Source organism: Notamacropus eugenii, chromosome 5 (assembly GCF_028372415.1).
Source record: "Notamacropus eugenii isolate mMacEug1 chromosome 5, mMacEug1.pri_v2, whole genome shotgun sequence".
NCBI classification, from domain to species: Eukaryota; Metazoa; Chordata; class Mammalia; order Diprotodontia; family Macropodidae; genus Notamacropus; species Notamacropus eugenii.
This window is the reverse complement of record NC_092876.1, coordinates 338,778,414-338,801,158: the sequence shown is the minus strand read 5'-3', so window position 1 is coordinate 338,801,158 and position 22,745 is coordinate 338,778,414. Positions and strand designations below refer to the sequence as shown.

The window sequence follows — 22,745 nt, the reverse complement described above, 5'->3', positions numbered from 1 at the left end:
GTGAGGAAAAACAAAAACAAAAAACATGTGAAGGAAGGTAGGCTAGCCATACCAGAGCTCAAACTGTATTCCAAAGTGGTAATCATCGAAACAATCTAGTACTGGCTAAGAAATAAAGTGGTGGATCAGTAGAATTGTACACAATTGTTATTGTTTGCTCTTTCTTGAAGAGGACCAATGACATCAGGAGGGTGATGTCTTAACCTGCAAGTGAATTGGATTTAAGTGAAGCAGGGCTATACAGTCATCAGCCTCACTATCTCCTCCAAAGTCTTTGGAGCTCAGTGGCAAGACATAGATCAGGACAGCTGAAGATGATGCAGTGGAAGACCTTGACCTTTTTAAACTAAAGTCTTTCCCAGGTCCCAGTTTGTCTGAAACAACAACCATTCAGTGATTTAAGGCTGTAAGAAATGAGGCAAAAGATGGCCTAGTTTGCCTGTCAAAAAAGAAAAATCGGTCTGGGAGAGAAAGACCTTCAGGTTTTCTGGTCAGAAGAGAAGCAATTGCTATTTACACTCCCTCTGAGCTATCAAACCCAACTGATGACCAAGTGAGGCTTGGGCCAGGACCTGTTATAGGCCAATCAGTGGGAGTCCAAGCGATCTGGATTTAAGGCATAGTCAAGTAGCTCCATTTGAATACCAATGGATTTTATCAAAGCCTGGTTTTCCAAAGGTCTATTTCAAGAAATCATAAATGAAACTGCTTGAGACAGAAGAGTTAATTGTCCCAGACAATACACAGTAGTAAATGACCATCCTTGTGTTTGATAAAGACAAATATCCAAGCTTTTGGGGCAAGAAATCTATTTGACAAAATTTGATATCTGGGAAGCAGTTGGACAGAAAGATCAGCAACTCACACCATATAGCAAGATCAAGTCAAAATGGATACATGATTTAATTATTAATGGTGATCTCATAAGCAAATTAGGGGAGCATGGAAAATTTTACCTATCAAATCCACAGAAAGGGAAAAGTGTATGACCCAAACAAGAGACAGAGTATTATGGGATAAAATGGATAATTTTGATTACATTAAATTAAATGGTTTTATACAAACAAAATCAATGCAGCCAAGATTAGAAGGAAAGCACGAAACTGAGGGGGAGGGAGAATTTCACAGCAAACTTTTCTGGTAAAGGCATCATTTCTCAAATATATAGAGAACTGAGTCAAATTTATAAGAATACAAATCATTCCCCCCATTGATAAATAGTCAAAAGATATGAGGGGCAGCTAGATGGTATAGTGGATAAAGTGCTGGCCTGGAGTCAGGAAGTTCAAATCTGACCACAGACAGTTCAACAACAAGAAAAGAAACCTATTTGTACAAAAATGTTTTTTTTATGGTGGCAAAGAATTGGAAATTTAAGAGATGCCCATCAATTGAGATATAACTGAGCAAACTGTGGTATACGATTGTGATGGGATACTATTGTGCTATAAGAAATGATGAGCAGGATGGGAAAAACCCATACTCACTGGTGCAAAGTAAAGTAAGCAAAACCAGGAGAACACAGTAAAAGCAATATTGTATGATGATAGTCTGTGAATGATTTAGCTATTCTTAGCACTACAGTACTCCTAAACAATTCCGAAGGACTCATGATTACAAAAAAACCTTTCTGCCTTGAGAGAAAGAACTGATAGAATCTGAATGCAGATTGAAGCATACTTTTTTTAAGCTTTCTTTTTTGGGGTCTGTTTTCTTTTGCAACATGGCTAATACGGAAATATGTTTTACGTGACAGTACACGTATATCAAATTTACTTTACTTCTCAAGAAAAGGAGAGGGGAGAGAGAGAGAATTTGAAACTCAAAATTTTAGAAAACATGTTTAAAATGTTTTTGCACTTAATTAAGACATATTTAATGAAATAATAAAGCTATAGGGGTTGGGAATTGGGACAGCTTTCCATGTTCCATTTTGGTTGAAACTACAAGGTATTCAGCTAATTATCTCCAAGCTGGTTGTAATTTGGGGATGTGGGGTGGGGGAGGGAGGCCAGCAACTTTATCCTAGTATGCTCTTTTCTAAGGGTATCCTTCCTTCTATTTTCAGAGCCTAGAAGGAGGTTCTTACCGAGGGAGCCTGAAAGACCCCACGGGCTGTCTGAATGAAGGGATGACTCCACCTACACCACCTCGGAACCTGGAAGAAGAACAAAAAGCTAAAGCCCTCAGGGGCAGGATGTAAGCCAATGGGGGGGAGGGGGCACACACTGAGAGCAGGGAGAGGGAGAGAGAATGTTTCTTCAGCAATCAAAAAGAGGCACAAGAAAGATGTTTTCCAAAATAAATCACTACAGAGTAGAGCCAGATTAAGAGACAAGGGAGAATTGCAACAAGAGACTCTTTTAAATATTATTTCTTATACATTTTTGAAACACTTTATTGGTATCTTTTGTCCTTATATTACTGACATTTCTAAATATATTTTTCATATATCTCTGACCCAGTAAGCCATCCTTGGTAACAATTATTTAAAAGAAGGGAAAAAAGGTAGATCAGCAAAACATGTCTAGCTGCATTTAACAGTATGTGCAATGTTCTATACGCATCGTCCCCTGCTATTGAAAAGAAGTGAGGAAAATAACATTTTTTCCTCCCTTCTCAAGGGCCAGTTTTGGTCATCATAATTACAGTGTTCAATTTAAAGGCTCCTTTCTATGTGCGTCATTGTGACCCATGGGTTTGTTTTCCTGGTTCTGCTTACTTCACTCAGTTTCAGTTGATGAAAGTGTTCTTATGTTTCTCTGAATTCTTCATATTCATTGTTTTTTATGGCACAGCAATATTCCATTACATTTATGTATCACAATTAGCAGAAATGAACATTTTTAATACCAGAAATTTCTAATTTCCACAACATATAGGCTATTGTTCAGTAATAAGTCAAGCTGTATGTGCCACGGAGAAGGCTCAGAACCCTTGCTGGGCCACATATCCAAGAAACCCAATTTTCAGACCTTACCTAGGGCTACCAAGTGTCTTGGCCTAGTTCTGCAGGTAACTTTCATTCCAAATAAAGCTGTTATACAGACTTTCATACTTTTAAATATTGAGGGAAAAAAGGAGAAAAGTGAAAAGGAGAAGAAGAAAGAAGGAGGAGGAGATGAAGATGAAAAAGGAGGAGAAGAAGAAAGAAGAGGAGAAGATAAAAGAGGAGAAGGAGAAAAGAAGATGGAGGAGGAGAAAAGAAGAGAGGGGAAGGAGAAGGAAGAGGAGAAGATGAAAGAGGAGAAGGAGAGAAGATAGAAGGGAAAGAGAAGAAACAGAAGGAGGTGGAGAAAGAAGAGAAGATGAAAAGAAAGAGGAGGAGGAGAAGAAGATGGAGGAGGGGAAAAGAAGAAAGAGGGGAAGGAGAAGGAAGAGAAGGAGGAGGAGGTGACGATGATGATGATGATGTTGATGATGATGGTGATGACGATGACATCAAAGATACTTTAAGCCTAAAAACTAAGGGCTTTTTAGACTGGATTTTACTAGAAGTGTTACTGTAACCCAGCCCTAGAGATTGTAAATACGCTTTTCTCTACCCAGAGAAAAGGAGAAGGGAAAAGGAGAAGCCCCAGGAGCTACGACTGTGGAATCAAGAAATCCCCGGGCATGAGACAAAGTCCATGGAGATGCCAGGGAGTGATTGATGACTGGTTCTGTGACCAGCGTGGAAAAGTGAACTAGGTGGGGACCCTAAATGCAGCTGGCATTATCCCAACAATGCATAGCAATGTTTCCTCATGCTCCAAAGCTGATAAGCAACTTTTCTCCTCCTCATCCTCAATTTCCAACTTGTTGTATTACAGCAGGTGTGTCAAGCTCAAACAGAAGAATCCCTGTCATATATTGGCTTTAAAAACTTCAAACTATTATCTATGTTGTATTTTTATTTATTTTCTTAAACATTTCTTAATTACATTTTAACTTGGTTTGAGCTACCTTCTGGGGCTACTTTTAACACCTTTGTTTTAGGGAATCTTTTCACCAAGGGAACACGCCATGGATCCAGTCTAATAACTCATGTCATTGGTAAAAGGCTATAGGAATATAGCTCTTGCAGCTTGCTTTGCACAAAGATTTGTGGGACTTGCCATGGGCAAAAGAAAGAAAAATTGCTAGTCACATATCTGACACTACCTAAGTGGGATCTTGTCTAGTCAGAGAGAAGGGTGTTCATGACACTGTTCACAAGTATACTCCTTAGTGCTCTGTATGATAAATGTCTTCCCAGAAGGTTACGTAGAAGTTGAGTTTTATAAATAAAATTTTGCCTTAAGTGAACTAGGGGAGCTTTCTATAACCTGGCAGCGAAACCTTTTGTATTGTGAATAATCCCCTCCAAATTTCCTAGGTTTTGTCATTTTAGATTGACTGGGATTTCTCAAAGTGTAGGTCGCTTTGGCCAAGTTGCTTCATTTCCCTAGACCTCAGTTTTCTCATCTGTAAAATGAGGCTGTTGGACCAGAGGGCTTCTGTGACCCCTCTAGCTCCGGAGATAGGATGCTAGGTGCACTTAGTAACACATGTACTCATTGACTCATTTTTTTCATTTTTCCCCCTGTACCTCCTAACTACTCCTGAGTATTTCTCAAGGTCACCTAGATGAGTGAGAGGCAAACTGAGATTCATATTTGGGCCTCAGTGACATAGGAGGTGCACATGTCCTGAGCCTGCAATGTTTGGGGGCACTTTGGGCTCAGGGTCCCTTAATACACTTAGCAAAGGCAGTCACAGTTCTTAGGAACATGGACCTATTGAGCAGGAAGAGCTCTTGAGAGGTCATTCAAGTCACTGCCTGGCATCCTGGCAATGCTTTTTATTCCAAAGCTATGGGCATCCTTTTATCATTCCATCTGCCTTTGTCTCCAGGTCCCCACCTCCTCCTCAAAGAGAATTCGTCTGATTTCTTGTTCCACACACCTTTCTGATGTGAAGTTCTTTCTTTTATTTATCCTAAATATATTCTGCTGCAATTTGAGGCTAATTGGTCTTGCTCTGCCTCCAGTGAAGATAAAGAGATGTTCACTACTTTCTTTTATAGAACAAACTATGAAGTATAATGGTATGATAGGATAGGATTAGAGATTCTGCTTGGTAATAGTGGCATGTGGGAAATAAGGTACTAGACATGATCCAAAGATGGCTTTAGGGGCTTAAAGGGTAGCTTGGTGGTGCAGTGGATAGAGTACTAGACCTGAAGTCAGGAGGACCTGAGTTCAAATTTGGCCTCTGACAATAACTGGCTGTGTGTCCCTTGGCAAGTCACTTAACTGCTGCCTGCGTCAGTTTCTCCCTCTGTAGAATGAGGTAATACTAGCACCTACCTTCTAGGGTTGTTCACATGATGATGATCAAGTGCGATAATAATTGTAAAGGGCTTAGCACAGTGCCTGGCATATATCTGTAACTGTTAGTTGTTACTGTTTTCATTATTATTATAAAATCTGACCTCAGACATTTGTAAGCTGTGTGACCCTTATCCTCATCTGTAAGATGGAGATAATAATAGAACAAACCTATCTCTCAGGGTTGTTGTGAGGATCAAATGAGGCCTGAGTCCAGGTCCAGCACTGGTCTCCTACAACACCTAGCTACCTCTAGTCCAGTTTGGTTGGTGTGTAAACTGAATGCAAGATAAGGCAGAGTGGTGCCAAATTGAGTAAAGTCTTGGATGGCAGGTGAAAAACTTTGAATTTTACTTAATTGTCCACAGAGAGCCACCAAAGATTTTTTTAGTCAAGGAGTGGTATGACCCATGCCTAAGCCAGGTTGGTTTGGCAATGGTGTGAAGGTTTTTTGGTGGGGTAGAGAGTATAGGAAACCTGTAAGTAAACTATTACAGTAGTTCCAGCTGGTGGTAGTGATGGTGTTGATCTGGATGGCAGCAGAGGAAAGAAAGCAGAGAGAACAGATAGAAAAGTTTGTTGAAGTAGAGTCAATAGGACTTAAATAACACTTAAAAGTAAGATGTTAGAGGGAGGGAAGAATCAAAGAGAACTCCAAGGCTTTATACATAGGTGATAGGAATTGGTGGTATCACTGATGAAAATAATAAATTCATGGCAAAAAAAAAGAGAGCAGGTTTAGGAGTACAGATAGTCAACTGAGAACCAATACATATGATGATCATGGTATAGTGGAAAGGGCATTGGTTCTAGAATCTGAGGGTTTGAGTACATCTCTTGTCTCTGATGCTTAATACTGGTGCAACTTTGGACAGTTACTCAGCATCTCTAGGCCTCAGTTTTCTTATCTGCAAAATGAAAGAGTTGAGCTAAATAGTGTAGACTTGAGGGGTCGTACTGAGGTTCCTTCTGCTTCTAAGATCCTATGAACTTGATTATGGACATGTTGACTTGGGGATTCCAGTGGGACATCCATATAGTCTGGTTTGTTATCGATGGGGGATATAGGTCAATAGAGAAGTTAGGGCTGGAGGTGATTGATGTGGGAAGTCATCTTCATGGAGAGGGTAGCTGATGCTATGCAAGTAGAGAAGGGGATGCTAACGAGGAGTTTAACTGGTCTGGATCATTGGGAAGGAGGTTTCATCTAGAAAGAGACACTCAAGAATAGCTGGTCATGGGACAACTAGATGACACAATGGATAGAACCGACCCTGGAGTCAAGAGGATCTGAGTTCAAATCCAGTCTCAGACACTTGACACTAGCTGTGTGACCCTAGGCAAGTCACTTAACCCTACCTCATTAAAAAAAAATAGCTGGTTGTTAAGGACAGAGCCTGGGAGGAACAGGCCTAAACTGTAGCTGGACTGATTTCAACAATGGAAACACGGTAACTTCTACTACTCAAATGGCCCTTATCTCTAGGACCAGACTCTGGGGAGACAGAACATACTATCTGTAGAATTCATTTGCCACTTAATCAGGGATTGCCTTGTGGTGTTCTTTTTCTTAATCTTAAATAACCAACGATTTAATTGGGAATTTTGCTTTTCAGTGTTTTTATCTTACCATCCCAGCTGGATTGTAACCACAGCTACTTACCTGTAGGAGATCCCTCAATAAATGCTTATTGACTTGATTTAAATGAAATCTCCTTCCCTGGAAAACTGAAACAAGAACACAGGGGATCTATCTATTAGGGAATAGCCTAGGGTAGAACCGCCTGGAGGCCTCCTGACTTGGAACATCCCCTCTGGTTTTTCCTGTAGGAGGGCTTGTTTCCACTTTCTAATAAACAGTAACTGCTCTATGTCCATACTAGGACTTCTCTTCCCCCTGAATTATATTTAGATGCATTCATCCTTGTCATTTCCTTCCTGTGGCCAGAAGCATAGTCATCCTCACTAGAGACAAGGAGGATGGAAATATTCCTTACACTGATAAAGTAACTCGTCTTCCTTCTTTGTCATCCTTTGCCCTGTGGTCTCAGGCCTTGGCTAATCCTAAGATCAGAGGTCTAGAACAGGAGAGAACCTTAGAGACCATCTAATTAAGTCCCTCAGGAATGAGGAAATTAAAGACCAGGGAGGCTGCGACTTGCCCAAAGTCATACAGGTAATAAGGGTCAGAGGTGGGATTTGAATCCAATACTTATATCTCAGAGCCATCACTTCTTCTACCATATCATACTCCTATAATTCTATTATAGGCTCTCCCAATTCTGTTGTATTTTGTAAAGTAAATATTTCAGGTGAATTTGCTTCCTAGGAGAGTGGCAACCCTGGTGTAGAACCTGACCTCTGACAGGCCAGAGCTTTGACTTTTCTCCATCTTTTCATTAGATTCAACAATGCAATTGTCCAACTCCAAGCTTAGCCAGCAAGGATGGGGCTTATGGCTCAAGAAAACCACAGTTTCCTCCACCCTCCAGCCTGTAATCCTTAATTCTTGACTAGTTATCTAGAAAGAAGAGATACAGAAAACAAAAGACGGTGGCCTAGATCCCAAAGATTTAGGAACAACCTAGGAGTCAGTTTGAATAATCCCCTGAGAAGAAATCATCCTTGTAGAATAAAAAGCTAATGGTCTATGGGTCTGTTACTGCTGCTCTCCCTCAGTGGTCTAATTACACCCATTAAATCTAGGTATACATAATATTTCCAGTGGAAAGGATCATGGGGGAGACAAAAATCCCCTTCCTGCAATACATCTCAATCTGGATCTTGGAGGGTTTCTTGGCCAGTTCCATAGATAACCTCCTTACTGTGGCTGCCTTTTTTTTTTTAACTTCGCTTGGTGTCATTGAGCTTAATGGTCTTTAAAAAGTAGTTATCCAACAGGCCCTTTCCTTGGCACCTGTCTGGATAACCAAAGAATGGAGAGCTAGAAGGAGCCTTAGAGATCGTCTGGACTAACCTCTTCATTTTATAAATGGAGAATTTGAGGCTCCAAGAGGAAATAGTAAGCATGGGCTTGGGGCTCCAGCCTTGCAGCTTTCAAGACGTGGCTTTTTCTGAAGAAGCTGCTTTGTTTTTCAGCAAGTTTAAAATTTTTGCTGCAGAGAAACATCTTGCTAGAATTATTAAACATTCATTATGTGACAGGAATTTTGCTGAGCTCTGAGAATACAAAGAAAGGAAAGGACATATAATCCCTGCCCTGAAGGAGCTTCCATTCTAACAGGCAGACAACATTTAAACAGCATTGGTACGAGCTGTATACAGAACAGATGAAAACATTAAAGCTAGGGGACTGGGAAGGCCTTCTAGAGTAGGTAGGATTTGAGGTTTGAGTCTTGAAGGGACTCAGAAGCTAAGCAGCAAAGGCTGAGGGTTGTTGTTCAGTTATTTCAGTCGTATCTGACTCTTCGTAAGCCCATTTAGGGTTTTATTGGCAGAGATGCTGGAGGGGTTTGCCATTTCCTTCTCCAGCTCATTTTACAGATGGGGATACTGAGGCACACAGTTTTAAGTGACTTGCCCAGGGTCACATAGCTACTAAGTGTCTGAGACCAGGTTTAAACTCAGGAAGATGAGTCTTCCTGGCTCCAGACCCAGCACGGAGCATTATGGCACCACCTTGCTGTCCTGGCTGAGGAGCGGGCAGCCCTTTGACTGAATCCAAACTTCACAGAACAAATCCCCTTAATAAAAAGATTTGTTCTGTAAAACTTGGACTCAGTCAAAAGGCCGCACCCAAGGATGTAGAGAGCCACATGTGGCCCTCTAGGTCCTTAAGTACAGCCCTTTGACTGAATCCAAACTTCACAGAACAAATCCCCTTAATAAAAAGATTTGTTCTGTAAAACTTGGACTCAGTCAAAAGGCCGCACCCCAGGACCTGGAAGGCCACATACACCTTGAGGCCACAGGTTCCTCAGGGCAAAGTCACTGAGGCAGGAGATGGAGTGTTTATGCTTAAAGAATTCCGAAGCTGCTGGCACATGGAATCCATGAAGCAAATTAAGGTATAAAAAAACTGGAAAGTTAGGAAGAGACTAGGCTCTAAAGAGCTTTAAATGTCAAACAAAGTACTTTTTATTTGAACCTGGAGGTAATAGGAAGCCACTGGAGCTCATTAAGGGAAAGGGTGGGGAAGTAACAGATGTAATCAGATAAGCAAATATAAAAAATGCCAAATAATATGGAGGAGGAGAAGGGTGGGAACCAGCAACGGGGGAAATTGGGGAAGCTCTAGTGTCAGGAATGGTGTCTGAACTGAGCCTTGAACAAGGATCTAAGAGGTGGGAGTGAGATCAATTCAGATAGGGGGGGCAGGGAAGGCAAAAGCAGGAGATGGAATGGATTAGGAAAGCCAGGTTCAGCTCTCCTGTGCCCTTCCTAGCTGTTCACTGATGGGTTGGAGCATTTCTCAGCAAGTCATTTTATCTCTGTGGGCCCATTTCCCCATCCAAAAAAGAAGGCATTGGATTGAGTGGTCTCTAATATGCCCTTTTGTTCTAAAGTCTAGAGAAGGTCTACATGTGATATAGGAAAAAAAATCCAAGATTGGGAAACAGAAACCAAAAGTTCACTTCCCACCTTGGAAAACCACCTTGGTAAAGTCATCAGTCCTACTTAGGCTCCATTTTCCCCACCTTCATTGTGTAAAACATCCTGGGGAATGTGAAAATAGAGTAGATCTCTTTCCTTCTCCCATCTTTTGGATACTCTATAAGGTGAATTTTTCCATTTTGTTGTCAAAGGTAATAATAATCCTGTGGATTTTAATGAGGAAGTTAAATGAGGAAAAAGCAACTATCCTGAACACTAATAGAAAACCTCAATGTTCTTGCTTTCCCTTTCAGGTTTGTCCTGAATGAGCTGGTCCAGACAGAGAAAGACTATGTTAAGGACCTGGGGATTGTGGTGGAGGTGAGTAGAGAAGCAGTTTGGTGCATTTGATCCCTGTGTATTTGTAGAAATGTAGGTTAGATTTGTATTAGAAGCAAATATATTAATTAGCAAGTTCATGCATAAATCCTTGGACTTTTCATTTCCCCTTGATTAACTCATTGGGGTATGGGTCTGTGTTTATGATGTTTGAGGAATATGTAAGAGGCCTGGAGAAAAAGGCCTTTCTTTGCTTTTGACGTTTAATGAGACCATCCAACTGTTAGCTTCCCTTTTGGAGTTGGGGAGAGACCATTTGCTCTTCTGACTGAAGTTATGAGGATCCAGTGAGCATGGGAAAGACATCCTACTATCTATGGATTTGAGCAGAATGGGAATAATTTAGGTATTGGGTGAGGGAGAGAAGGCAGAGGGAGAGTAGTATAGTATTCACAACAGCTTTGAATGCAGGACGGATAGAATTAGGGGAGAAGGCAAAGGCATTTATTAAGTGCCTCCTGTATGCCGAGGCACTATACTAAGTACTCTATAGATACCATCTCTTGTGATATTCACATTAACTCTGGGAGAGGGTGCTATAATGATCCTCATTTATAGTTGGGGAAACTGAGGCAGACAGAGGTTAAATATTCCACTAGGGGTCCTAAGTGTCTGAGACCAGATTTAAACTGATTCTAGACCCATCATGCTATATCCATTTGCTATCTCAGTGCCTATAACTAGGGATGCTGGTAGTTAGCTACCCTAAATCTTAAGGTTAGGAAGAAAAGATCTTGTGCCCAGCACTGTGGACTAACACCCTGCATTCTGAACCTGGGAGATCTGTCATTCTTTTTCCAAGAAGCAGGAAAGCAACTTGGACTTTTCAGTGCATTGTGCATAAAACCCCCATCAACAGAGCCTATCCAAATTCATTCATGTATTCATTCTTCCAACTAACATTTTCTCAATGCCAATTGTAGACAGTGTGATGAGGCAAAGACAGTCTTGAACTTGCCAAGAGGTCACTATAGCTGCTGAGATCACCTTTTTGATCTGTCCTTTGTAATTACTTCTCTATGTATATGTTGATTTTTCTGCCAGTAGAATATAAGCACCTGGAAGGCAGGGACTGCTTCATTTTTGCATTTGTGCTCTATATACCTAGCACAGGACTTGGCACATAGCGCTTTAAGAACCATCAATACCATCACCATTGTAAGAGATCGGCCAGATTGGCTTGATCTCCCCAAATTACATAGTGGCCCTTAAGCACTGGGATTCAAAGGCCTGATGGCTATACTCTAGTCTAGAGGGTAACTAACTGGGTAGTTGAGACAGAGTACTGTTTATAGCATGGATATTAGGAGTGGTCACATAAATTAAGCTTGAAAGTAACAGTCTATAGTCCTTTTAGGCACTGTTATTCAGGCTTCAAATTCCTCCCTCTTCTCCCCTGTCCCCCAATGTGAAATCCATGCTCTGTTTCATATGCTTTTCCTGTAACTTGGGTGTATTCATTAATCCAGAGTAGGCTTGAACCTGACTTTTTTTTCATTGTTAAAAATGTAGGCTTTTATTGAGATTTAAACCTCTGAGCCCTGGAAGATGAAATAGAATAATTCAGATTCTAGAAGAGTCACACAAACCTCTTTTGTGCCTCAGTCTTCTTATCCACCAAATGGGACTATTGCCATCTGCCCAAACCATTTCACAGTGCTATTAGCAGGCTGAAATGAGAGGATGGAAATGTAAAATACTTCACCCATTTAAAAGTAGAAATCTGATATAAGCTATGACCTAAAAAGAAGAGAAAAACATAAATAGGCTAAAAGGTGGTGCAGTGGATAGAAGGAATAGGCCTGGTGAGTTCAAATCCACTTACTAGCTGTATGAACCTGGGCAAGTCACATAATCCTTCTGTCTGCCTCAGTTTCCTGAACCATAAAATTGAGAATAATCATAGCTAGTACCTTTCTTCCAGAGTTGCCATCAGGATCATATGATATGATTGTAAAGCACCTGGGACAGTGCCTGACAGTTGTAGTACTTGAGGAGTGTGCCATTTATTTATTTTTAAAAATTAAAGTTTCTCAAGCATTCTTTAATTTAAATTTACCTATTTAAAAATTGCAAGCTTCTTGACAGGAATTGGTTTTTTGTGTTTAATGGATGCTTAATGAATGCTTATGTAATTGGATAGAGATGGGGGAAATCAAGCTCCCTGCCTTTTCCTTCTGACCTTGAAATGGGCAGGGAGGAAGAGATTCAGGGTTGTAGAGAAAAGGGCTTTCTTGAAGTAATCTCTCTCATGTTCCACCTGAGTAAACTTCTTAGCACCATCTCCACATCAGGCGAGGGGCAGGGGTGGCCTGGGCAAGTCCAAGCTTGAGCAGGTTCTGTGGTGTGGCCATAGGCAAAGTCCAGAAAGGCTGGTTTGCAGCTCTCTCTGAGAATACTCTGTTGACTTTGCCCTTTCAGGGATTCATGAAGAGAATAGAAGAAAAGGGAGTCCCTGAAGACATGCGAGGGAAAGACAAGATTGTGTTTGGCAATATTCATCAGATTTATGACTGGCATAAGGAGTAAGTGACTAACGATGCCAATAAGACCAATCCCCTGAGCAGTCGGGACTCCTGAATCCTCCTCTTGCTGCTAAGATAAAAATGGTTGGGAAAGAGGGACTCCCCCCCCCCCCCCCCCCGCCCCTCACACACAGAGCAAGGCATGCCAGTTCTTGTGGTTTATATAGACAAGGGTGGACATTACACCCAGTCTGGGTGAAGTAATGTGGGCCTTGGGGAGATTACTGGGAGTGATGTTTTTGTCATGAGGGAAATAAACAGTTCTGAATAATGGTCTGAATGCTTCTCCTTTTCTTCCTTTTAGTTTTTTCCTGGCTGAACTGGAAAAATGCATTCAGGAGCAAGACCGGCTGGCACAACTTTTTATTAAGCATGTGAGTGTCTCTCTGGGCACGCTTTCTCTTTGTCTCTTCTCCCTCAAGTTTGTCCATCATGGCATTTTAGAGAATGACCTAGAGTCACAGAGGAGACCTCCGAGGTCATCTCATCCCATCGAAGAGGAAACTGAAGCCTCGAGGAGTTCAGTGACTTGCCCAGGGTTTATTCCCTGCCTCTCACCACGTTTAGTTCCATGTCTAGTGAAAAGGGCTGATTTCACAGTAAGCGTCCCCAAAGGTTCCTGCCTCCTCACAGAACCCCGGATATCGCAGTGATTATTCCTTCTGCCTTTTTCAGGAGCGGAAATTGCACATCTACGTGTGGTACTGTCAGAATAAACCACGATCAGAGTACATAGTCGCAGAATATGATTCCTACTTTGAAGTAAGCACCAGCAGGCTCGGTGGGAGAAGTCAGAAGCCGGGGGTGGGGGGAGGTTCTGATACACATTTATGGAACGTCTGTTGGTCGTCACCTTTCATTGTCATCCATCAGTGTGCAGCCCCCTCACTATTGTATTTATGGGGTAGAAGGAACCTCAGACACCATCTAGTCCAGCCCCTTAATTTGATAGATGAGGAAACTAGGCCCCTGCTTCCCAACATACATACACACACACACACACACACACACACAGACAGACAGAGACACACACACACATGCACACACACCTTTCCCTTATAACAAAGAAAGCCAGTTAAGCACAATGAGCTAGCAGAGTGAGCCCATCTGACAGTGTATGCCCCATTCTGCATGGATAGCCCTCCACCTCTCCAAGAAAACAAGGATGGTGAAAGGGACAATTCTGTAACTGACCTATCTTTTGAAGGGGCTCTGGTAATTCTTCCCATGATGCCAGGCCAGTTGGTTTTTACCCTATTACCCTTTAGCTTCTCTTTGGCTTTGTGAGGTTCCCTTCTCCTCTTTCTTGGCCCCAGAGACTCTTGGCTACATTCACATCCTCCTTGTTCCATTCTCATGCTTCCTCATGTGCCTCTGTTAAAATATGGTGATCCCAGGGCCTCTAGGACTGTAAGGGAGAGGAAGAATAATCTCACAGGAGGCGCCATCAGCTGTGATTTAGGAGACCTGAGCCAGGCTTCCAGCTTTATCCTTCACAGCATCATCAGATTTGGGGCTCATGGAGCGACTCTGAGAAATGCCTTTCCTTCACTTGTCTGGCTGCTTGTGAACAATGGGGAGAATGATCCCCTGTGCTTCTTGGGCTCTCAAAGTTAATGAAGAAAACTCACAGTAAAAGCAATGTAGAGTTAGTGAAAAGAGCAGGCGTGTTGGGGGTGGAGAGAGGTGGTACCCTTTCAAAGGGAGGTACCAAGCAATGCATTTATTAAATGCCTACTATGTATCAGTCACTGGGCTAAAGTACTGGGAATGCAAAAGAATGAAATAATCCCTGCCCTCAAGGAGTTCATATTCTATTGGTGGAGACAACTTGGCTACAAACATACATATAGTCATAGGTAGACACATGGATGTATGTATATATGTGCACATACATATATATATATACACACACCTGTGCGTATATACACCTGTGCGTGCATATATTCATATTTATATGCTCATTTGTTTGTATATGTTAGTATGTGTATGTACATATCATATGTGTGTATATATCTTGTTGCATTCTACATTGTGTATGCATACATGAATGTTTATTGCACTGAACACACAGATTCATGTATGTATATTCATGTACATGTGTGTACATATGCTTGTGTGTGCATGTACGTGTGTGTGTGGTACTGCTCTCTCACTCTTTATGACAGTCATAAAGCTGATGAATATTGCCACACATGATCTTGTCTTTTCCTTGTATGTCTTCAGGGACTCCCTTTCTTCCCTTCTCCTCATGATTTCCTGCAGCACCAAAGCATGCATGTACACACACACACACACACACACACACACACAAAACAACCTGTAATGGATGGGCAGGGGGGTGGCACTCACCAGTAAGGGAGTTCTTTTAGATGGGGCATTACTGAACAAGGTGTGCATCCTGGGCAGGGGGATGATGTCTACAAAGGCAGTAGGATTTTGGATTGCTGGTCATCAACATCCCTAATTAGAAGCGGCTGGGTGGCACTGAGGATCATGTGATGGACCTGGAGTCAGACTGAGGATAGGGCATTATGTACAAAGAACATCCAGAAAGGCAGTTTGGCCAAACAGCGGTACCACGTGTGAAGGGGGATGATGTATAGAATGGACCACCTAAGGGCTTTCTACCATGATGCAGTGATGGCCCCCAGCACCTACCCAATAAACAGCCTGCACATGATGCAGAGGGAGAGGAGGGTGTTCTTTAGTAAGTGTTTATGAATTGAAATAAAGGCCTTAGAGCATTTCTGAGAGACAGCTGCCTTGGCCTCTCCCCTAGAATGTAACTGTTTGGATGACAACTCTTTTTCTAATGGAATTATCTTATTTTTCAGGAGGTAAAACAAGAAATCAACCAGAGGCTGACACTTAGTGACTTCCTCATTAAGCCCATTCAGAGAATAACCAAGTACCAGCTGCTGCTCAAGGTGAGTGGAATAAGGAGAGCCTCAGATCAGATCTGGGGCAGATAGTGTCCACACAGGGTCAGCCACTGACTACTAGCAGAGATCCAACCTAGCTGATCCAGACTGTGCAACGTGGTTCTATGCAGGTTACATACTTGGGGGTTGGGGAAGAGGGAGAAGAGAAGGGGGAGGGGATAAAGAGGATAAGGACTGGGCCTGTGATTTCATTGATGTCTGGGACTCACAAGTACGGAAACTCCTTCACCAATGCAGATGGACACTTTCTCTGCCGCTTATAGTCTGCAAGAACTTCATAGAACACAGAGAGGTTAAATTACTTACATAAGGTCACACAGTCAGTTAGGCATCAGAAGTAGGACTTGAATCGAGATCTTTTTTGACTTCAAGGTGCACTCCCTATCCAATATGCTATGCTGTATTTCTCTCTCTCTCTCTGTATATAGGTGTGTGTGTGTGTGTGTGTGTGTGTGTGTGTGTGTGAATGAACATTGCTAGTCATTGCATCCAGTTATATGTGACTGAATATCATCCGTTGCTTGTATTTGCATTGCCTGAGTGCAGACAGAATGATTGTTGTTAGTCCTGGTTACGGTGGTGATTTAAAAAAATAATTTATTTTTCTTTTTAACTTTAAATTTAGCAATACTAAACTATAACTATAAACACTTAACAGTAATCTCTACATGCATTTTCTATGTGTCTGTAACAGCTTGTTAGCCATCCTTTATCTATTTGTCCAATTACTTGTATTTATACGAATATCTAGTTATTATTTATATACAAACAAATGCATGTATACATATACGTATATAATGATATATCTCCATATATTCTATATCTATGCACACATATACCCTCCTTCCGGGTCTTTTTCTCCATGTCACATCATTTCATCATTTTTCCAAAACTCTACTTCCCATGTGTATCATTTTTAAATTAATTTTAAACTTAAATACACAGACAAAAAAAAAACATTTCCATGTACACAGCACAATACACTATACACAATACTGTACCCACAATACGTAGCACAATAACTATAAAACCATGAATTTACCTTCCACTTCACATTGTTTTCTTTTTTGAAAAACAGTATAAGTACTGTACGTTGTTTTAAAGCTGCTCTGTTTTTATGCTTCCTTCTAAATTTTCCTATTCTCTGCTGTGCACTTTTTATATAGTTTTCCCTCCCTCTGTACCCCACCCTAGAGATGGCTACTATGAAACACAAGTGTGTGTGTATGTATATATACCCATATATACATATATATGTAGGATCATGGTCTTTCTTTGTAGGCAGGTAGAATCTTCCTTCATACCATGTTTATCATTTTTAATTTAGTATTGAGTGCAACTTACTGAGAATCTCGTTTTTTTTCAGCCTTTCATCAATTATTAGACATATATGTTGTTTCTGGTTTGTTGCAATTAGTATTGATATATGTGTATGTATATCTGTGTGTATATGCATATATGTATACAAATACACACACACACCCCACCCCAGGTCTTTCCCACAGCCCTGCATTTTCCTGGAGTTGTCTTGGCATTAATCTCTTCCACAGCTGATTTCACTCCTGGGCTGTGCTAGAAGCACTTGCCACCTTTGCCTGGAATGCAGACGTCTGGGGTGATTTGACTGGCTGCCAGTTACAGGGGGTCCCCTGCGTCTTTCACTAAGTGACTTCAGCCATTCCTTCTCCTATTCTCTGTTTTCCCCACGTTCTCTGTAGGACTTCCTAAGATACAGCGAGAAGGCTGGTCTGGAGTGTGCAGATATTGAGGTGAGTTTCCTGCACAGATGGGTTGGGTGGATAAATGTTAAGGAGGGCAAACTAAAGCAAGATTTTCCCATGCAACCCAATGGCCTTAGTCCAAACTGCCTCTCAGCTCAGAGAAGTTCGAGGGCTTTTGAAATGGCAACTGAATCATAATAAGGATTAATGCATATTGAACAAGTATGGATTCCAACACAGGTTTAACGACTGACCGTTGATAGAGAGTCGATTAACTTTTGACTGGTGACTGTTGATGTAGGGTGTTGGTTTTAGAAGATAAAAATGACCATATGAAGCACCCCAATGATAGGCCTGCCCAGGATTTTCTCTCAATGGTTGCACACATTTAATAAGGATATGTTGGCATCAGTTTTCAGAGGTTAAGGTGATACTTATCTTAGGAAGGTAGATGATGTGTCTTAGGAACAGTCTTGGTGTTGTCTTCTCTAAATCATTTTCTGCCAAACATTGATGAGTGGAGTTGTCATGTGGAAGAAAGATTCGGCATGTTCTGCTCTGTCCCAGAGAGCAGAGTTGGAAATCAATGAAGAGACATTGTAGAGAGGATAGATTGCAGTTTTGAACAAAGAAAAACTGACTAATGGTTAAAACTGTCCAAGAGTAGAATGGATTACCCTCAAGTGGTTGTGAATTCCCCATTGCTGAAGGCCTTTACCTGAGGCTACTGACAAAAAATTTGTTGAGGGAATTGTAGAGACTCAATGACCATTCTTTTGATCCTGAGTCTATTGTCCAAGTGGACATGGGTTCTCCTGACAGGTGGCTTCAGTTCCACCCTCTGTTCCTCTGTAGCTTTTCCCTTTCCTATGGGCCTCAGTTTGCCATTTCTGGAAATGAAAAGATATGCATGATGAAGACATGAGACTATGTGCTTAGCAAACACTTGAATATCATGGGATCAGGTAAATCTGGTTTAGCTAAAGATTTCTAACCTTTATTTAGCCCCAAGGGTCACCAGCCAAACTGAGTAATGACTGTGGGAAGAAGGAAGAAATGGAGAGCTAGAGGAAAGGAATGGGGGAGTCAGTGGATATGGGACCCCTCAAATGGCCCCCAGCAGTTACCTCAAGTGCTGTGGGATGTCTAGTCTGGCTTAAATCCAAGGATTCCACACCTCTTGGAAGTTTTTGTTTATTTATTTAGTGTATTCTAAACTTAAAAAAAATAAGCAAGCATTTCCATAATATAGTATAATAGGAGAGGAAAAGAACTCTGAAGTTTATCAAGAGACTCATACCCAGCCTCACCTCCAGGTGAGGGAGGTAGTACCGGAAGACTGGACCCTTGTCTTCCATCAGAAGCAGCATTTCCCATGACCCTCCTGGGTTGATGTTGCCTTCCTGCCTCTCTCTTCCAGAAAGCAGTGGAGTTAATGTGCCTTGTTCCAAAACGCTGCAATGACATGATGAATCTGGGACGTCTGCAGGGCTTTGAGGTGAGTGGCTGTGAATGTTTCTAAATCTTTCTTTTGTGAGAGGGATGGAGTGGAGAGGGAGAGACAACTCAGCAGCAGAGACTTCCCAGGTTGAAGCCTTTTCCTTTGAACACGTCCCTCTATGCCTTCTTTCCATGAAGTAGCTTCACCGAAGACTTCAAGAGGTACTTCTCTGTTCATCTCTCATCCTTCCCACCATTCCTTGGTCTCAAGGAGCTTGAAGTTTTATTCGCTTAGCATCCAAAAAAAGCCTTTCATTTCCCTCTTCCCAAATTTCAGGACAGTTTTCCAAACTATAGTCTGAGTCTCTAAGGGGCTCACAATGACAAGAAATGCCAGATTTTAAAAAGCTACTTCAAAAAACCAATATAAGTATAAGAAGACATGGTATCGAAGCAGCTTCCTTTCTACTCCCTCCTTTTTCTGCCTTAGACTGACAAATGCAGGAATGCAGAAAGCAGAGTTGAGTTGCCCAATAGATTTTAGTTGGTGGCAGGAAGTGACATCTAAAAGAATAACCATATATAGGCATTTTTCACTCTTTTAAGGGATCTTTTAGGGGCACAAGGCCCATTGCACATCCTAACTCCTCTGCAACTTAGTAAATGGCCTTCACCAGGGAAGTAACTATTTAGGCCACAGTAACTTGTGAGAAATACTGGGGCAATGATCACCTACGAACGTAGCTAGATTGGTCCTCAAGTGACTGACAATAGAACCTGACAATGAATGTATATTCCAAGTTTTTTCAGCTGGACTGATCTTACCAAAGGTTACGCTCTGCCTCTGAGTATCCAGACTTATTGCCATACCATAATAAGGCAGTAGAGTAGAGATTTAGTCAAAGTTCAAGTAATAAATTTGTCTGTGGGCCAATCTTACTCAAGCAGTGCAACCACCCATATAAAGTCTAAGAACACTGATACGTTAATTTCTGTGCTACAGGCGATGTGTTCACATGCATGTTGGTGGTACAGCAGGGTACTTAGCTACAAGCCCCCAATGTTTATGATATAGTAACTACGGAGAATCTTTAAAGATTTAAAAATTTTAAAAATTCAAGTCAATAAGTTTTGCCTACTTAAAAACTAACAGTTAATAGTTAACTCAATCTTCATGAGTCAAGCAGTCAATAAACGTTTATTAAGCACCTGCCCTGTGCTGTGCTGGGGCAGCTAGGTGGCACAGTGGTAGAACTCCAGACCTGAAGTCAGGAAGGCTCTTCTTTCTAAATTCAAATCTGGCCTCACACACTTAATAACTGTGTGGCCCTGGGCAAGTCACTTAACTCTGCTTGCCTCAGTTTCCTCATCTATAAAATGAACTGGAGAAGGAGAGGGCAAACCACTCCAGTATCTCTGCCAAGAAAACTGAAAAACAACTAAAGACACGGTGCTAAGTGCTTAGAATACAAAAAGAGGCAAAAGACAGTCCTTAGCATCAGGGGAAACAAGCAAACAAATATGCTTTTTAGGGAAAACAAACAAGCTGTGTACAAGATAAGTACAAAATAATAAACAGAGAGAAGGCATGGATTAAGGAGTCATTGAACATAAAATTATTTTTGAATATTAATTCAAAGAAGCATGAGAATTGGCACCATTTCTTTCTTGCTTAGAGATTAGTGTTCCACTTAGGTGGATTGGGATTGGGGGAAGGTATGGATTTTCTAACTCTTTCCTAGAAGACCTGCTTACTACTTTCTCCAACCTTTTACTACATTGAAAAGCTCCTTGGGAAAACCATTCCCAGAAGCTGAGGTGGGTGAATAGGGAAAGGGGGTGTTTGTCTTCTGCATTAAAGGAGACAGAACTCTTGAAACAAGTAAAGAAAATGAGTAAATGCACCTGTTGAGAAGCACTAATGGGAAATGGAATAAAATGGGACATGGACGTGATCAGGGTTGGGATGACCTTAGTCAGGGAAGGCTTCTTGGAAGTGAAGACAACCCTGATCTTAAAGACAGTGATATTAAGGATATTAGCTGCATTTCCCATGAGCCTCTTGAAAGTGAATACAATTCTGATCTTAAAGACAATGATATTAAGGGTATTAGTTGCACTCTCTGGATCTGGATCCCAAGAGTGTGTCAACAAGGTTGCTGCTTCTGTCTGGAATTATCTGTTCCTCTTGGCAGTAACTGAATCTCTAAAACTAAAAGTACTTTATAAACAAAAACATTATAAACTAGTTACCTTCAAAAAAATAAAACAACCAAGAAAATTAGCATACAAAACAAGAGGCAAAATCTCACTCCAACCCTTTAGCCTTTAATTGAGAAGCACCAAAAGAATGAACAAAAGTAAATGGCCCACTTTCGTGCTGTGTCCATCTAGCATATCTGAAATTCTCTCTGTGCAAACCTCACCTCTCAATCTCCCCTCTCCCTCCTCCCACCAATCTATCTTTCCCCCCAACACTGGATTGACTCTCTCTTATATATGTGTGTGTGGGTATAAAAAAGAACAAACATGTATATATACATATATGTATGTACATACATACTCTATCTATCTTATTTACCATTTTTTGGGGTGTAAAGTGGTACCTTGTTTCATTATCTGTCAATTGTTAAGGAGTTGAAGTCTTAACAGGTGGAACAATGGATAAAGAACTGGGCCTGGAGTCAGGAAGACCACAATTCAAACTTTTCCTAGTTTACTAGACCCTGGACAAGGCATTTAACCGCTGTTTGCCTCAGTTTCCTCATCTGTAAAATGGAGATGATAACAGTACCTTACCTCTCAGGATGGCAGGGAAGATAAAATGAGATGATATTTGTAAGCCCTTTGCAAGTCTTTGAAGCACCACATAAATACTAGCTATCATTGTACTATTATCTTTTTACGTGGCCTATAAGATCCTTGATTTAGAACTAGAAGGGATCTCAGAAGTCAATAAGCCCAACACTCTACATTTTACAGATAAAGAAACTGAGTCTCACAAGGGATAAATGGTTTGCCTAGGGTCACCCAGGTAGTAGAATCATCTGAATTGAGATTCAAATCCTGGTCTTCCTGACTCCAAGTTCAGTGCTCTACAACTACACCAAACTAAATAACAATTTGCATTTTATATTTTATAAATCATCTATGCATGTCCTTTGACTCTCATTCTACCAGGCAATATATGTTATGACTCTTGTAGGTAAGCTCTGAGAGGCATCCTGACATAGTGGATAGATGGCCAGCCTTGGAATCAGACCAGAGTTCAAATCCCACAAGTCTCTGACACATACTAGTCCTGTGACCAAAGCAACCTTCTAAGACTAAGTTACAGATCTGCCCTCATTCATTAGTGATGGAAGGTGGGAGTTTCAGTACCTGGAAATTTCCCATACCAATGAAATTATGGGTCTGAATACCACCACCCCCTAAAAACTATATTCATCCTTAGAAATTTGGAATATCAGTTCTTTATCTCACATACGTGCTTCAAGTATTTTTCTCAGTGTTACTTTTAACCTTCCTAGGAAGTCCTTGCTTTATAAGATAATTCCTTTGACTGTGAATGGATCTCTATTTCCTTTTACTTACTTTTTTGCACATTTTTACTTTTTCACTTACTACTACCAAGGGCCTGGGGTATAAAGCTGTTGATAACCACTATAGCACTATAGAGCACCATAGCAATAGGGGGTTATTCATTTGGACCTAGGTTCCTATTCTTCTCCATAGTAGAACACGAGCCCAGACAGAAACAATGGCATCAGACAGAAATGCCCTTAGATTGATAGTTTTCAGGTTTAGTTT

General features: G+C 41.2%; 1 protein-coding gene across 5 annotated transcripts in view; it reads left to right on the top strand.

Moving 5' to 3' along the window:
• The window catches only part of KALRN (kalirin RhoGEF kinase), a 963,226-nt gene that overhangs the window by 864,736 nt on the left and 75,745 nt on the right, over nt 1–22,745 (top strand). For all 5 annotated transcript variants that reach the window (XM_072616710.1, XM_072616709.1, XM_072616708.1 and 2 more), the window contains 8 exons: nt 2,069–2,199; nt 10,220–10,286; nt 12,726–12,829; nt 13,134–13,203; nt 13,505–13,591; nt 15,667–15,759; nt 17,493–17,543; nt 18,916–18,993. In XM_072616710.1, the coding sequence (XP_072472811.1) occupies nt 2,069–2,199; nt 10,220–10,286; nt 12,726–12,829; nt 13,134–13,203; nt 13,505–13,591; nt 15,667–15,759; nt 17,493–17,543; nt 18,916–18,993 (681 nt within the window). The remainder of the gene's footprint in view (nt 1–2,068; nt 2,200–10,219; nt 10,287–12,725; nt 12,830–13,133; nt 13,204–13,504; nt 13,592–15,666; nt 15,760–17,492; nt 17,544–18,915; nt 18,994–22,745) is intronic.